Source organism: Cydia fagiglandana, chromosome 5 (genome assembly GCF_963556715.1).
Source record: "Cydia fagiglandana chromosome 5, ilCydFagi1.1, whole genome shotgun sequence".
NCBI classification, from domain to species: Eukaryota; Metazoa; Arthropoda; class Insecta; order Lepidoptera; family Tortricidae; genus Cydia; species Cydia fagiglandana.
Genome location: NC_085936.1, coordinates 8,452,750 through 8,468,792, shown reverse-complemented (window position 1 = coordinate 8,468,792; position 16,043 = coordinate 8,452,750). Strand labels below are relative to the sequence as shown.

At 38.1% G+C, this 16,043-nt stretch overlaps 3 protein-coding genes across 5 annotated transcripts in view; 1 reads left to right on the top strand and 2 right to left on the bottom strand.

The window, feature by feature from the left end:
- LOC134664396 (odorant receptor 2a-like) overlaps window positions 1-16,043 on the bottom strand; it is a 188,491-nt gene that overhangs the window by 59,824 nt on the left and 112,624 nt on the right. The window lies entirely within an intron of this gene.
- The window catches only part of LOC134664386 (uncharacterized), a 50,674-nt gene that overhangs the window by 26,782 nt on the left and 7,849 nt on the right, over window positions 1-16,043 (top strand). For all 3 annotated transcript variants that reach the window (XM_063520976.1, XM_063520975.1, XM_063520974.1), the window contains 2 exons: window positions 7,625-7,764; window positions 13,674-13,792. In XM_063520976.1, the coding sequence (XP_063377046.1) occupies window positions 7,625-7,764; window positions 13,674-13,792 (259 nt within the window). The remainder of the gene's footprint in view (window positions 1-7,624; window positions 7,765-13,673; window positions 13,793-16,043) is intronic.
- Window positions 3,440-6,870, bottom strand: LOC134664408 (uncharacterized). Its single transcript, XM_063521034.1, has 4 exons — window positions 6,719-6,870; window positions 5,144-5,254; window positions 4,492-4,625; window positions 3,440-3,801 (listed from the first exon to the last, which is right to left on the bottom strand). The coding sequence occupies exons 1-4, from the start codon at window positions 6,796-6,798 to the stop codon at window positions 3,602-3,604; spliced, it is 525 nt and encodes a 174-aa protein (XP_063377104.1). The 5' UTR covers window positions 6,799-6,870; the 3' UTR covers window positions 3,440-3,601.

The following is a 16,043-nucleotide window of genomic DNA, read 5'->3' as shown; positions in this document are numbered from 1 at the left end:
TCGCATTTATTCGTAATAAACTATAACATAAGTAATTTGTTTGTTTTTAACCGACTTCCAAATCCCAAAGGAGGAGGTTATCAATTCGGTTGTATGTTTTTTTTTATTTTTATTTTTTTTATTTTTTTTATTTTTTATGTTTGTTACTCCATATCTCCGTCATTACTGGACCGATTTTGAAAATTCTTTTTTTGATTGAATGTATATGCATACAGATTGGTCCCGTTTTTGTCAAAACCCAGTTCTGATGATGGGATCCATGAGGAATCGAGGGAACTCCTCAAATCTTAAAGGCATACATATAGTGATTTTTGGGTTTTTATCAACAAATCAAGCATATACATCCAAAAAAGTGACATATGATGAAGTGGAACTGCTGATGATGATCAGAATGGAACTCTTCAACGACGCATAGTTCACGTTTGGCGATTTGTCCTCTTCGTTATGTTTGTTAAGCAAGTTAAGTTTTTAAGCCACATTTTTGTCAAGCTCGAGTTCTGATGATGGGATCCATGAGGAATCGAGGGAACTCTTCAAATCTTAAAGGCATGCGTATAGAGATTTTTGTATTTACATCAGAAAATCAAGCATTTTCATTAAAAACTCTCGCATTTGATGAAGTGGAACTGCTGATGATGATCAGAACGGAACTCTTCAACGACGCATAGTTCACGTTTGGCGATTTGTCCTCTTCGTTATGTTTGTTAAGCAAGTTTAGTTTTTAAGCCACATTTCTGTCAAGCTCGAGTTCTGATGATGGGATCCATAAGGAATCGAGGGAACTCCTCAAATCTTAAAGGCATACGTATAGAATTTTTTGTATTTTCATCATAAAATCAAGCATTTACATTAAAAACTGTCGCATTTGATGAAGTGGAACTGCTGATGATGATCAGAAGAGAACTCTTCAACGACGCATAGTTCACGTTTGGCGATTTGTCCTCTTCGTTATGTTTGTTAAGCAAGTTTAGTTTTTAAGCCACATTTCTGTCAAGCTCGAGTTCTGATGATGGGATCCATGAGAAATCGAGGGAACTCCTCAAATTTTAAAGGCATGCGTATAGAGATTTTTGTATTTTCATCAGAAAATCAAGCATTTTCATTAAAAACTGTCGCATTTGATGAAGTGGAACTGCTGATGATGATCAGAACGGAACTCTTCAACGACGCATAGTTCACGTTTGGCGATTTGTCCTCTTCGTTATGTTTGTTAAGCAAGTTTAGTTTTTAAGCCACATTTCTGTCAAGCTCGAGTTCTGATGTTGGGATCCATAAGGAATCGAGGGAACTCCTCAAATCTTAAAGGCATACGTATAGAATTTTTTGTATTTTCATCATAAAATCAAGCATTTACATTAAAAACTGTCGCATTTGATGAAGTGGAACTGCTGATGATGATCAGAACAGAACTCTTCAACGACGCATAGTACATGTTTGGTGATTTCGAATTTCGGTTTTGACTTGGACTGGGACCCGGACTCATACCCGGATCCGGTTCGGACCCGGACTCGGACTCGGACCCGGACTCGGACCCGGACTCGGATCCGGACTCGGATCCGGACTCGGACCCGGACTCGGACCCGGACTCGGATCCGGACTCGGACCGGGACTCGGACCCGGACTCTGACTCAGAGACCCGGACCTTGACCCGGAAAACCACTATGATACCTAAACTAAATAAACCACTATGATTACCTACCATAAAATGTGGGTATGATGATGCCAAACCCCTCCCGCTCAAACTCCCGTACACCGCACCGCATGCGCCGTTAAGTGGGTTAGGTTAGGTTTGAACTGCGATCCTCACAGAACCGAACAAAAGTGGGTTAGGTTTGGTTAGAACTGCGAGTCTTACAGAAACGAAATGCTACTAGAAAAGTGGGTTTGATTAGGTTCGAACTGCGATCCTCACAGAACCGAACTGCTATCAGAGAAGTGGGTTAGGTTAGGCTAGAACTACGACCCTTACGGAAACGAAATGCTACTAGAAAGTACTCGTTTTACCTCCTTTTCTACATAGTGCACCATCTACCATAATCTTTCACCGGGCCCCATAGAAGTCGGTTTTTTTTTCTTAAAAATTATGTTGTTACGTTTCTATCTGTTATTCATAATTTGACTTTGTAGTAATAAATACATCGTATATTATTTCTTGAACAACATAAAATTAGTAGTAGTAGATACCTTTGTCATTTATAAGTACCTAATGTCAAATCTTGTAATATTTATTTATTAGTCAAATAAGTAACACAGCAAGTAATATAACTACGATTAATAATTAATTAATTAGAGACATACTTGTTGCGGATGTAAGTTGTCACGTCACGTGGGATGAACATTATTTCTTCAGTAAAACAGGTTCACTTAGTATTCTCGTTTATTGAATCATTGTTGCGTAATAAGTAATAACATAACACATCTTTATAACGTTAGAAATAAATAAAGAATCATCATGTTTCCTTTTCGTTTAATTTACTTGAAATTGTCGACAGGTTTACTTACTTTACTATACTTATACTAGAATAAATAATCACAGTATTTACATTATCTTCCTATAAAATAAATTAATTTGACTAGGATTTAATACCATTATTCCTTAATCTATTCTATTTATATACAAGACAATACTAGGATAACTGTATTTCTACATCGATACAGACACGTCTCTTTATAAGTTAAACCAAACGGCTATATAGAACAACTTTATATTAGTGCATTTAGGCCATTTGGTAGTACTTACTAAAATTGGTAATCCATAAGGCTATATAGAACAACATTAGAGTAGTTATAATAGTAAGTAAACATAGCAATCCACAGGTACCTATACAGCTTCAAAAATGATATTATTTTAAATCTGAATATATTCCCAACTTTGTCATTAAGTTTTTTCAACACTATATGTAATTAGAATTTGTACCAATTTGACCCATCGCTTTACCTATGAATCTGTAATATCTGTATATAATGTCTACAAGAGTATACTTATTAGGTACTTACATAAAATTTACTAGGAACATAATACTAGGCAAATGAATTAATAAATCATATTTTTCAAAACAATACAGTAGCCACTTAATGACAGTTTTACTATAACGTTTCAGCCTTATGACTTAAGATTACGACAGACGGATCTGTCACGGTGGCAATCTCTACCGTAACCCTGCTCTGATGTAGACCTAGCGCAGGAGGGTCTCTCCTATTTCTTACTGTAATAATTAAATTATTGGACCCGGGTATGTCCTTAAACTACGTCCAGGACCCGGGTATGTCCTTAAACCACGTCCAAGACCACCGGAGGACGGGCAGCAGCGTCCTTCAAAATCGGTGTACTCGACTGCGATCGCCAACCCGCCTGCCAAGCGTGGCGATTATGGCATTCACCCCCCTAAAAAGGGGGAGGCCTATGTTCAGCAGTGGACGTCTTATGGCTGAGATGATGATGATGATTAATTAAAGACGGACCGGTAGTTTATCTCGCGGGCGAGATACTCGTACTGTCGCGCCATTCCTGTGCTAGCCCGGTTGTTAAAAAGAGTTACATACAGTTTGTCATTTCTTTCCAATTTTTGAGCATTAATTAATTTCATACGTGCTTAAATTACTATTGATATTCGTGTTTAAATTCAAATTCCAACTTTTTTATCACCTCAATGCCTCCAATCGAAAAATGCTTGAGCTTATCAAAGTCTGCCAGGTCGATTAAGGCGGCGTCATGATGGTTTCCATTTAGTTCCACTGTTAGCATGAGACTATTATCTATGCGTCCGGCCCTGATGGCTATAACGTGATCGATGATCTCTTCTGAAAACAAACGAATTTCTTATAAATATTTTACCATACTTCCCGTTTGTAATTTTATGAGAAACCTACAAATAATAGTTGTTTATGTGATTGCTACACTAATGAAATGATGGGTTTTAAAACATTAGTGTGAGTTTACGAAACGAACGAAGTGAGTTTCATAATAGAATCACATTAGTGTTTTAGGTAGGTATGTGCAGTTACATACACTGCTTTATCTACAGTGTAGATTCTACACACATATTATAAGATCTCTATAATTTGTTCAGAAACCGCATGTTACGACCGCTATTGCAGCATCTGATCATACTGTTTGCTATTGACATTTAATTTCGAATAAACCGTCATCTCCACTGATACTGGAAATAAGGTCAAATCAAATTCCTTTATTTTTCAATGGTGTTAAAAATTTGAATGTAATTATTAAATCGATATGACTTTATTGTAACGCAATAATAAAATTTTCACAGATAAGAACATTGTTCTAACAAAATAGTTTGTTTTAGGCAGGCCGTAATTTGTGTTTTTTTAACGGATCATAGGATTTATGATATGTGTGTAGATAAAAGATTCAAAGGTCATTGCAGTTAACGTAACATCACTTTACTCTTTTGGTGTCTCATACGGAGATGATCCCTATTAAATAAAGAAGCGTAGAATTAAAATGGTTTGCAATAATATTTTACTTACTAGGTTCCGCCGATCTGTTGGTCCATTCCTGGTTCGGCATAACGCAGATATGCTTGCCTTCGATGTTGTTGCTCATGCAATAATCGGGTATAGACTCGCTATCGTCCTCCGCTTTCGGCAGCATTTTCACTTTCCTATAATAATTAACATAAGTATTGTAACAGATATTCATATAGGTAACTAATGGATATTAGGTACCCAGATATAAGTTGAATTAGGATGATGCCGAATGCAAGTAGGTATTCCGGACCTAATGCTGTATTCGAACTTCAAGATATTCACAAGAGATGACACGTTCTAGATCCATTCTAGATACGTTATAGTTTAGATATCAACTAGTTCTCTTTTGCAGCGCAATTCGGGCAACTAATGTCACTATTACGTTAGATAGAATAAGATATCTTTTAGATGTGAATTAGGTCTCTAAGTCATATCCTGTGGAAATCGTTCAAGAGTATCTCCAGAATCGCGCAAATGTAAAATTTGACAGGTTAGATCTTAAACATATCGTTATCGTATCTTGGTGATGTCTAAAAGATGTCTATTTCATAATCCGAATCGGGCCCCTAATGTAATAAAACCATTTCTTAAATTTATTGTAAATTTTAAAATTTTCAAATATCAGTATAAGTGAATCCTGATAAAAACTTACAATTGATTACTTGTGCTTGCACTTGTAGAGACTGATACTGTTACGTTCATAGTAAATCCTCCACGAGCCATAGGCGGTAGATCGAATTCGTTGTTTTGGTGAGCGATGGATCTAAAAAATGATATAAAACTTACATTAAATCACTAATACGATACAATTCTATGATGTAACGTTTCATTAGGTACCAACCTCTCTCGCAACTCGCAAATTCAAAATTGTCTTGATAACTTTCTTTGACTTTAAAATCGATATAATTATGATTGTCAGATGAAATTTAGTACACTGTTTTGAAAGTATATAGGTTAGTAGGTACCTAATTAATCAACCCTTTAATTTGCTTTTGCGATCATAAAGTAGCATAAACTAAACTAATTTGATCAATAACGCTACTTTTACGAATACCTACCAACATTTCTCCTTAGAAATGTTGTAATGTTTGGTGGGTTAAGAGAAATACTGGGGCAAGATAAACACTCTTAAGGTGGTTCGCTTTCCATACAAAAACCAATTGCGTTATATTAAGTAATTACACACTATTACCACAGAATAAGTAATAGTATTATCATACAGAACGGACACGCACCGCCCCGCCCCGACTCGGATTACCTCGCCCCGCGACTGAGTTCTGACGGACTCCTGACATACGCTCAGTTCGGCTAGCGACGCCGCGACGCGATGACGCAACGTTCAAAATGCCGGTGTATTGTGCGATGCACGGGTACTTACCTACTTATTGTAGAATTGAATAATAATATAGTTTTCCAAAGAGACGAAATGTGTATCAGTAAATAAGGCTATACTTTTGCGTAAAAATAATAATATCATATGAATTAAAACCCGTTCGTTGAATTTGTGAATGTTAAGCCAACATTTAATATTTAAAGTACCTAAGGTAACTAGACCTTCTTCACAGATATTCCTCGTAAATGTTTTATTTTTAGTTTAACACTCTTTTCACAAAAAAGAACTTGTTGGTCGCGGGACATTCGCGTTTGATTTTTAATTTAATTTTAAGAATTTAAGAATTAATATTTATGTTATATAAAATAATCAATAGTCATCAAAACAATAAGGTACATTTAATAATGGCGTGTTGAAAGTCCAAGTACGTGCAGGACTATAAACTGACAAAGCCAATTCAACAATTGGAATGGATGGAAATAAAACATAAACATATATTTTGTTTTTTTACGTATTTCGGTCGAATTATGCAACGCAGCGGGCCGCTCGTCGTGTCCTTCGGCCGGCCTCGGCAAGCCTCGGCTTCGCCTTCCCCGCGCGCCGCACGAGTCAGCCCTAAGCCACTTACTCACACAATGACGCGTGTACAGACGTGCCGTGCACACATATAAACGCAAATGATTTTCGATGTATGGCGTGTCCGCCCTGTGCTATTACTACATAAATATGTGCGCATTTGTCTACTTTCAACTTGTATGGAAAGCGAACCACCTTAGGGTGCCGATACTGTTTCTCTCGCCCCGAGCAAAATATTTTTTTTTCTTACCCAACATGTCCTTATTACATATAAAAAAAACATCCTAAGTAGGTACATTTAATAAATTCAAGACTTACCCTGACTCTGGTGTTGGTGCAGCATTAATTTGCGCAATTATTGCCATGCAAACAAAAAACACTGCAACTTCCATTGTCATAGTTATATACACAAAACTAATAAAATATAGGATTAACAGGATTATCCTTAAGGACAGTGTTAAACGTATGGAGCAAATTTAAAAGGCACCTATTATTTATTGCCACCAAATAAATGGTTATGCTAATAGGACCATACTATTTTGAACCACTTTGTGAACTGGTGTTATTGTTTAATGAGCATCCTTTATATCGCATATTAATTGTGACTCAACTACGATTTACGTACATGTAGGGGATTCAGTTTGTTGTCTTTTCCCTTTAATTTGTTCATAGAATTCCCTCCAATGCATCTTCACCACGGTGATATGCCTTAGGTTTCCATTAATGACCTCAATTTCATAGCAAAAATGGGATCATGATCAATGTAATCCTTTTTACAATATTTTAGTTAACTCCCAATGTTTAAGGTATTGTTTTAAAGGTGACGTTCATATGGCGACTGCAACAGCATTACTGCTGCGGCCTTGCGACAAGAGGATATGAGATATCTCCCATATGAGACAGCCCAGTGACATCTCACTGTCAGGTTCCTTGCTAAATTGCGTTGATGTCGTTCTCGCATTACGGTCGCGATTATGACGGTCAGTCCGTCGCTGATTTTATCTGGGAGTTTGACAGTGACATCACCCGCGTCAACGCTGCAGTCGCTATCGGACTGTAAAACACCTAAGCATAAGCACCTGTTAATCAGACATTTGTAAAGATCACGTTTCTCTACAAAATTGTCTAACGTTGACGTTTTTTGAATTTGATAATGACAAAGGTTCTTAAGAGATAGCGTATTGGAATATTAGGCGTACCTAATCCTTGTTTCTTTGTTTCTAGGCGAATCCAACGTATACACGTTGGGTACAATCGGAGCACATCGCGTGGTGACCACAAAACTTCCCTCCGTGGGTCGCACGAGAGAAGCGATGACAGCAGCAGGCAATACAACCACCAGACTCCTTGGCATCTTCCAAAAGGTACTTGAATCTTATAACTGATCCTATTCATTTATAAAGTAAAGAAGATGAATGAAAGAAGACTGACGGAAACGTATATATAGATAAATATGTACGTAGATAATTAAAATAATAATAAAAAAAACCCTATAGAGTTAGACCAAGAAATGTCTGCAGCGATTTTGATAGCCCACGCAGTGAAAGTGTTATAAGTAGTGATGTACCGACTATTGATTTGGCCGACTAGCCGACTAATCGGCGCTCGGATGGCCGATTAGTCGGCCGACTAGTCGGCTAGTCGGCCAGATCATTAGTTTCGTATAAGTTCAGGTGAAAAACAATAGTTTTGTTCTTTTGGTTGCGCTATTCATATATTAGCTTGGCTAAAAGGTGTTCTCTACGGGTTCAAAGACCTATCACTCAAGAATCCTCGTTCAATTTCTGTCTTTATTTTATTTTGCGATCCTGAGCAGACCGTCAGTAGGTACAACTTCTAGGAGGTATTTCCAAGGCTCTATTTCCCGTACGTAGTCGCCAGTTAAGAACCTATCCCCTGTAGTCAGCGTCTTTACGAGTAACGTGCCCTGTTTATAAGTCTCTAAATTTTGCAATAACATTAATAGTTCCCCATGGCTCCACCATTAAAAAAAACAAAAACTGAATTATAATAAAATCCTTTCAGTATAGAACTTGGCCATAAAATTACACGAGAATCAGTTGAGATCGACCTGTAGAGGAAAACACCAGCCCACCACCATACAATAACGATCAAACGGTCATTTATATGAACAAAAGTTTTCACACCCTGAATACGTATTTTGGTAAAATAGACATAAAACTTATGGTAAATATTGACTGTTGGTTTCTTTTTTTCTGTTTTTCTTTCACTAATACAGTGCCGACTAATCGGCTATTTTTGCCGACTAGTCGCCGACTAATCGCCGACTACAAATGTGGCCGGATAGTCGGCTTTCCCGACTAGTCGGCGACTAGTCGGTACATCCCTAGTTATAAGTACGTCATAATTTCATAGACGTTTAAAATAATAACACTTGCACTGCGTGGGCTATCAACATCTTTGCAGACTTTTCTTGATCTAACTCTAATATATATATGCTAACAAAATCTATTTTATGCCAAATGAAAATGAAATTATTTTGGAAAAGAGCATCAGCAGTAGATTTATGCTACAGGTTATTCCTATAGTATTTGACCTTTGGTATTTTTCACACCCTCATACGTCACTTAATGCGGTTTAGTCTTACTATGAATGAAGTATGAGTCCTGCAAGAATATTAGGTACTTACCTAATTGCATTTAGATAGGTACTAGGGATGTACTGACTAGTCGGGAAAGCCGACTATCCGGCCACATTTGTAGTCGGCGACTAGTCGGCAAAAATGGCCGATTAGTCGGCACTTTATTAGTGAAAGAAAAACAGAAAAAAAGAAACCAACAGTTAATATTTACCATATGTTTTATGTCTATTTTACCAAAATACCTATTCAGGGTGTGAAAACTTTTTCTGCTCATCAGGATCGCAAAATAAAAGAAAGACAGAAATTGAACGAGGATTCTTGTGATAGGTCTTTGAACCAATAGAAAACACCTTTTAGTCAAGCTGATATATGAATAGCGCAACCAAAAGAGCAAAACTATTGTTTTTCACCTGAACTTATACGAAACTAATGATCTGGCCGACTAGCCGACTAGTCGGCCGACTAATCGGCCATTCGAGCGCCGATTAGTCGGCTAGTCGGCCAAATCAATAGTCGGTACATCACTAATAAGTACCTATCGGTCAACTGAAAAGGAACGTCCGGCAATAAAAATGGTCATGATTGCTACGGAATCCAATTCCAGAACGGACGAAATCCATTGCTATGCTAATCGTACTTCCAGCCAGCCACTGGTTTATAAATAAGTTAGTGTTGCTAATATACGAGATACGAGAATAGACAGATAAAATATAACACACTGCATGTCTCACATTTTGCAAGCTCTGTATGATACCATAGATTGATCAAAACGGAATTCGGGTAGAAATATGCAATGTAGGTATATATTATAATGTTAAATTCTTTGGTAAACGTGCTTGTTTATGTGCACATTATTTAACACGGCGATTAGTTGCTACTCGAGATTTTCTGATTAGAACTCCTTAACCTGTTTAAAATCATAGCTGGGCAGAAGTCCGTTAATCCGTTAATCGTTAATTAACGAAGTTAAGTTTTCGAGTAACGGATTAACTTTTAACTTAATTTTAAAAACCTTAACTTCCGTTAACTTTCCTTAAGTCCATTAATCGTTAATACCTAAGTACCTACTCAGTGTGGAACGCCTGTTTTCGGCGGGAAAAGATATTCTTTCTCCAAAACAGGCGTCGCTATCAGACGACAATTTTAATATGCTCATGTTCAGGGCCGGATTAACCCTAAGTCAAAGTAGGCAACTGCCTAGGGGCCCCGCCTCGGCTTGGGGGCCCCGCCTCGGCTAGGGGGCCCCGGGGCTCAGCGCGCACCAAATAAAATTTTGTTCCATAGGCTCAAAATTCATGAGTAAATTTTTTATTCTTATAATAATGAATAGGTATGCTTTGTTATTGTTTTTTTTTCATCCATTCTTTAAATTAATGAAATACCTACTGTAATAAAATTGAAGCAATACGTAAAAGTTTACGAGGCGCATTCTGCGTAAGTACCTGTTGTAAAGTTGTAATAATAGAGGTTTTCAGGAAAAATGGTTCGAAAAAATTTCAAACAACCAACAACTTTTGGGTTATTTCGACTCAGAACCACGAAGACTAGATTGGTTGAACCAAAGAAAAAGAAAGATGACGAAAGTGTCCCCAGTTTTTCAAAGGAATGCTCGACCTTCAGCCTCAATTTACCATTGGTTTATTGTGTTCCACATCTCCTCTACTTCAGCTTAGCCTTTGGCGTCGCTGCGCCAAGCTCGGCCTGCGGTCTCACTTTTTAATATAAAGGACATTGGTTCGTGTCTGTGCTGAACTATTTCTCCTGAAGCCTGATGAAGCACGGCTTTGACTTCGCATGAAAGCTCGCCTCACTGGGGCATTTCGGACTTTTAGGCCCCGATGAAGATCGATACCCGGCTTTTTAACATGGTTTCACAATTTGCGATATTGTCAAAAAATTTCGCGCTCGCTGCGCTCGCGTTTATTTTTAGTTCTTTAATTTTGGCCCTGTATCTACATGTTAGCTTGGCAAGTGAATTAATAGAGCTATGATAGCATACGCAGTGCAAGTGTTATTTACACGTCATAATTTCATAGAAGTTTCGACGTTTAAAATAACACTTGCACTACGAGTGCTATCAATATTGTTGCAGGCTTATTTTGGTCTAACTCTAGTAATGTAAGTAATTTTAATATATGGATTTTTTTTTATTATTAGGTTGATTCTAATCATGTGGCTCGGCGTTTGGTCTTATGGTCGGACAATGGCTGTTCAGCCTCTCAATATATGTATTAACTATTGAGAAAATCAACTGTGCGGCTCTAGTGAGCTTAGCTTTTAGCCTCGCTTAAAATTGGCCATTAGAGGTAGATAAGAAAGTGACGCTGAAGCTCTCATTTTTGGTATTCCACTGGGAATTGGCCTTAAGCCTAAAGGGCTCGCCCCACACTTGACGCGACGCGGAATCGGCAAAAACCGATAGCATAAAGCTTTATGTCCATGCAATAAGAGCGAAAAAGACATCGTTCGATTTGGATCGACACGGCCGACGCCGGAAGATTGAAATTAAAAACGCAAACTTTTATTTCCCTGTATTGAATGTGCTGTGTGCAGAACTGACTGTAGGGGGCCCTGAGCTTCGCACTGCCTAGGGGCCCCGACATGCTTAATCCGGCCCTGCTCATGTTCATGAAGGGGAACATGCATCTTATAGCAGATGCTAGCGAATTATATTTTTATTGGCTATGCTATTATTAATTAGTAGTGACTACCATGTTAATTAGTACATTAATCTTTAATAAAAATCAAAATTTATGATTATTTCTACTAGTTTTATTTCCTATTGCGTATATTTACGATTTCGAGTTAACGATTAACTTTAACTTCCGTTAAAACTTTTGAAAAGTAACGTTTTAACGTTTAACGCTAACTTTTTATTTAACGGATTAACGAAGTTAACTTTTTGAGCAACGGCGCCCAGCTCTGTTTAAAATGATATGCATAATGGGATGGAAAAATTTGCAGAGCGCATTTCAAGATCGCTTATTAAGGTCAAGTGGATTAGTTCATTCAGAATTGTTTAATTCGTCCATGGTGACATCATTTATGTGCTAAAAATTTGTGTAGGTATAAATTTCATACTTCCTACAGGTGTGTATGTGTGTGTGTGTGTGTGAGAACATAATAAAAACGTTAAAGGTTTTTAAACCTGGAGTTCAATTTGATATCACGTGACTAACCGATTATTGAAAAAAATAATGGTCTGGTAAGGGGACCGAGGAACTCTTTATTGTGAACTAACATTCTTTACTCTATTTACGTCATGATTACCAGAACTGTAGGGTTAAGTATTTTGTACATCCGGCTCCAAAACTTGATCTGAACTATTTTGTTAACTACTGAAACTTTTTTTTTTATTATATAGATACTTAGTCTTTTTTTTATTAAAGGATAAATAGAAAAATTTTTTTTTGCATTTTTCCTTTAATTTGAAAGTTTTTAGTAAGTATCGCTCGCCGACGTTTCTGCTTGATAAAAAAAAATTGTTTTGGTTCAACATAATTCCTTTCTTCATTCTAAACGATGCGTGTCGATATGTGTATGGTATCTAAATCTAACAATAGAATTGACTCATATCGGCAATGATGTGTGCATAGCCGCAAAGGGAGGGTGCTCAAAATAGTATACAACAAAATGATTCTTCGTTTTACTGTCTAGACACAATTCAATTTTATGCGTATTGGATGACTTTACGACAACAGTGGTACCGCGTTAAAGTATTTACGACACAGACTAATGGGCATTTACTCTACAAAATAAACGATCGAAACTGGTACCTATTGTTATTAATTTACAGCATTAGTACCTACTTACTAATTTGATTTCTATTAGCCGGCTAACATGCAATAAATAAAACCTTCACAGTTAATAAGTCGGTTCATGCCTACGTAGGTCTTAAGTAGTTACACGAAACTGATTATCAAGACACGAAAACAAATCCTAAAATAGAAAACTAAAACTAAAAGTAACACCAGTACATAGGTAAATTTTTAATAAAGAAGAGAGAGTTCACTGACATAAATATAAAATTAGTAAAATTAAGATAATACAAAGTATCTACATAACTAAAACAGAACAGTTCAGTAAAAAAATAGGTAGGTACAAAACCATGGTGTTAGTTATTTTGTCACTTCAGAGTTCTTCACTGCGTTCGACTCATTGAAACATGTCTATATTGTTTGCCTAAGACAGGCTTAAATCAGGTGGCTGTTATCAGGTGGAGTATGTGTTCCTCGTGGGCGTCGGCGGCGGCGTGCCGCACTACACCGACTACGAGCGGCACGTCCGGCTCGGAGACGTCGTGGTGTCCACCCCTGCGGCGGATCTGACTGACAAGTGAGTTACATCAGACCCCGTGGCAGTTGTCAGGTGGAGTATGGTTCTTCGTGGGCGTCGGCGGCGGCGTGCCGCACTACACCGACTACGAGCGGCACGTCCGGCTCGGAGACGTCGTGGTGTCCACCCCTGCGGCGGATCTGACTGACAAGTGAGTTACATCAGACCCCGTGGCTGTTGTCAGGTGGAGTATGTGTTCCTCGTGGGCGTCGGCGGCGGCGTTCTGCACTACACCGACTACGAGCGCCACGTCCGGCTCGGAGACGTCGTGGTGTCCACCCCTGCGGCGGATCTGACTGACAAGTGAGTTACATCAGACCCCGTGGCAGTTGTCAGGTGGAGTATGTGTTCCTCGTGGGCGTCGGCGGCGGCGTGCCGCACTACACCGACTACGAGCGCCACGTGCGGCTTGGAGACGTCGTGGTGTCCACCCCTGCGGCGGATCTGACTGACAAGTGAGTTACATCAGACCCCGTGGCTGTTGTCAGGTGGAGTATGTGTTCCTCGTGGGCGTCGGCGGCGGCGTGCCGCACTACACCGACTACGAGCGCCAAAAAGAGTGGAAAAAACTATTTACGACGGTCCACACTCCGCTTGACCCCAGTCTCCCATAGTACTACTAAACAATCTTATCTTTATAAATACAAACAGACGAATGTGCCATCGCCAGCATTCTAACCTAATACTAATAAAATACATACTGAATTAAATACTACATAGGGTAAACCCATTCATCCTTCAAATACCGTCTTTTTCTGTCTGTCCACATCGTCTTATTTCCTTAATATTTTCCTTCATCCGGTGTTATACGCTTGTTATGTAAAAGTTTATCGTTGTAGGTACATAATAAATTATATGGAGGTAAAAACAAAACAAACTCAAGTGAGGAAATGAATTCTTCATATGAGTGAAATAATGCGTTTGAGGAGTTTGCCGAACTGATGGAAATTTACGTGTTTTGTTACTAATTTTAACCCACAATTTATATACAGGAAAATTCACAAAATTGGTGAGTGGTATAAATCACAAATTTAATGGACCATAATACAAAATACTTATTGTAGTGTCGCAAAAAAAATTGTTTCCAAATAATATTTTGAAGTCTGTAAAAACTCCGAATGTTGCGGTAGGTCAACGCATACTTTCAAACCTATTCATTATTTATTAACTCGAGCTATGTAACGCTTATCTTTGAAGAACGTGTCAAAAACGTAAAGAACTTGTGTGCTCTTGGTGCAATAGATACTTTATGCATACCTATGTGGTTATTCAGACATGCTACTTGTGTAAAGATAAACTAATTCTGAAATGGCAACGTTCAAGAATCACTAGGTACCACATTTGCAATGTCTCACAAGGCAATCATTCTTCATATTTTACTACAGTACTTGTAGAATTCACTTTTATGCTGCCAGTACTTGACACCTTTACAATGCTTTATTACCAATAAATTATTAAGTCTATAAGTAGTGGTAATTTACACTTACGTTCAAATATATACTCTGTCAAGCCATTTCCGTCAGTAGAAAAGAGCGACAAATTTAAAAAATGTAGGCGCGAAGACTTATTATCGTATTTAAAAAAAATGGGAAAATCATTCCCGTCTTTTTCTACTGACAAAATTGTTTGACCAGGTATAGAACCAGAATTGTAAATGCTTTCAACCAACCTCTTCAGTAATCTTAACAGAGTCGCCCTAACTCTCTTACCATATATACCTAATAATGACACAGAATAAATAATAGCTAGTACTGTACTAGGTACAGAAGACTCACTCTCTAACAAAACGCGCCTGTTGCGATCAGCATAGATATGGCCGCTATATAGGTGGCGACAGCGCCACGCGCGGCTTATGGCTTTCCCCAAAATTGGGGTGGAACGGATGTACCTGTAGCAAAGCGACGAAATCGCGGAGTGAGCCACGCCAGATAATGAGTAAAACGTCTGGCATGAGTGGCCGGGGAACACCGTGTTACACTATACCATAACACTTGCAGTGTTAGTCAGTCAATCACTTGACGTAGATGATGCGTCACAGCCAGAAAACTGTTGAACTACAACACACCTAGCCAATAATACAAGCAGCAAACTCAAATTAGAATGAAACGACCGGCATGGGTTGGTGAGTAAATTAGGTAACTTGAAACGGCATAAAAGGCAATAGGTATTTATGTAAATGGGCCTGGAGAGTACTATTGAGACACCCGGCTCTAAACTACATAGGATAGAGATGGATGTGTAGTCAGTGTAGTGTATACGTGACGAGTTAGTGACGTTAGTGTATAGTACATAGTCATTTTAGTTTTACCTTTAAGGGAAAATTCAACGACGCATTTCATTGCAACTCTGCGCGTGACATGCAAAAATGTCGTGAATTACATGAGCTATGGAAAATCACACATTCTTTACTTATTCATACCGAAATAAGCATTGAAAAAAATTGAATATCTATAACTAATTCTTAAAGCTAGTAGGTAGCTGCCCTACCGTACCAGGGATACTTACGTATTCTTGCTCATAAATTCCATATACAAACTGATATTACAATCGTTGTTGAAGCTATAATACATGATTAACATGATGGAGCAGATGGGCTAGTTCTACCAAAGAATATACAGCAACTGAGATGAGATGGAATGCCTAATAGACTTTATTTCTGATAACGTCGGCTTTCGTCATTTATTATGACTACCTAATGCCTACTCA

Excerpts from the sequence above, each read along its gene's own strand:
- LOC134664408 (XM_063521034.1), bottom strand. The coding sequence starts at position 6,798 with ATGACAATGGAAGTTGCAGTGTTTTTTGTTTGCATGGCAATAATTGCG. Across the intron at positions 5,255-6,718 it reads GCACCAACACCAGAGTCAGG|ATCCATCGCTCACCAAAACA; the intron begins GTAAGTCTTGAA and ends ATCATTTTTTAG. Across the intron at positions 4,626-5,143 it reads GCAAGCACAAGTAATCAATT|GAAAGTGAAAATGCTGCCGA; the intron begins GTAAGTTTTTAT and ends TAATTATTATAG.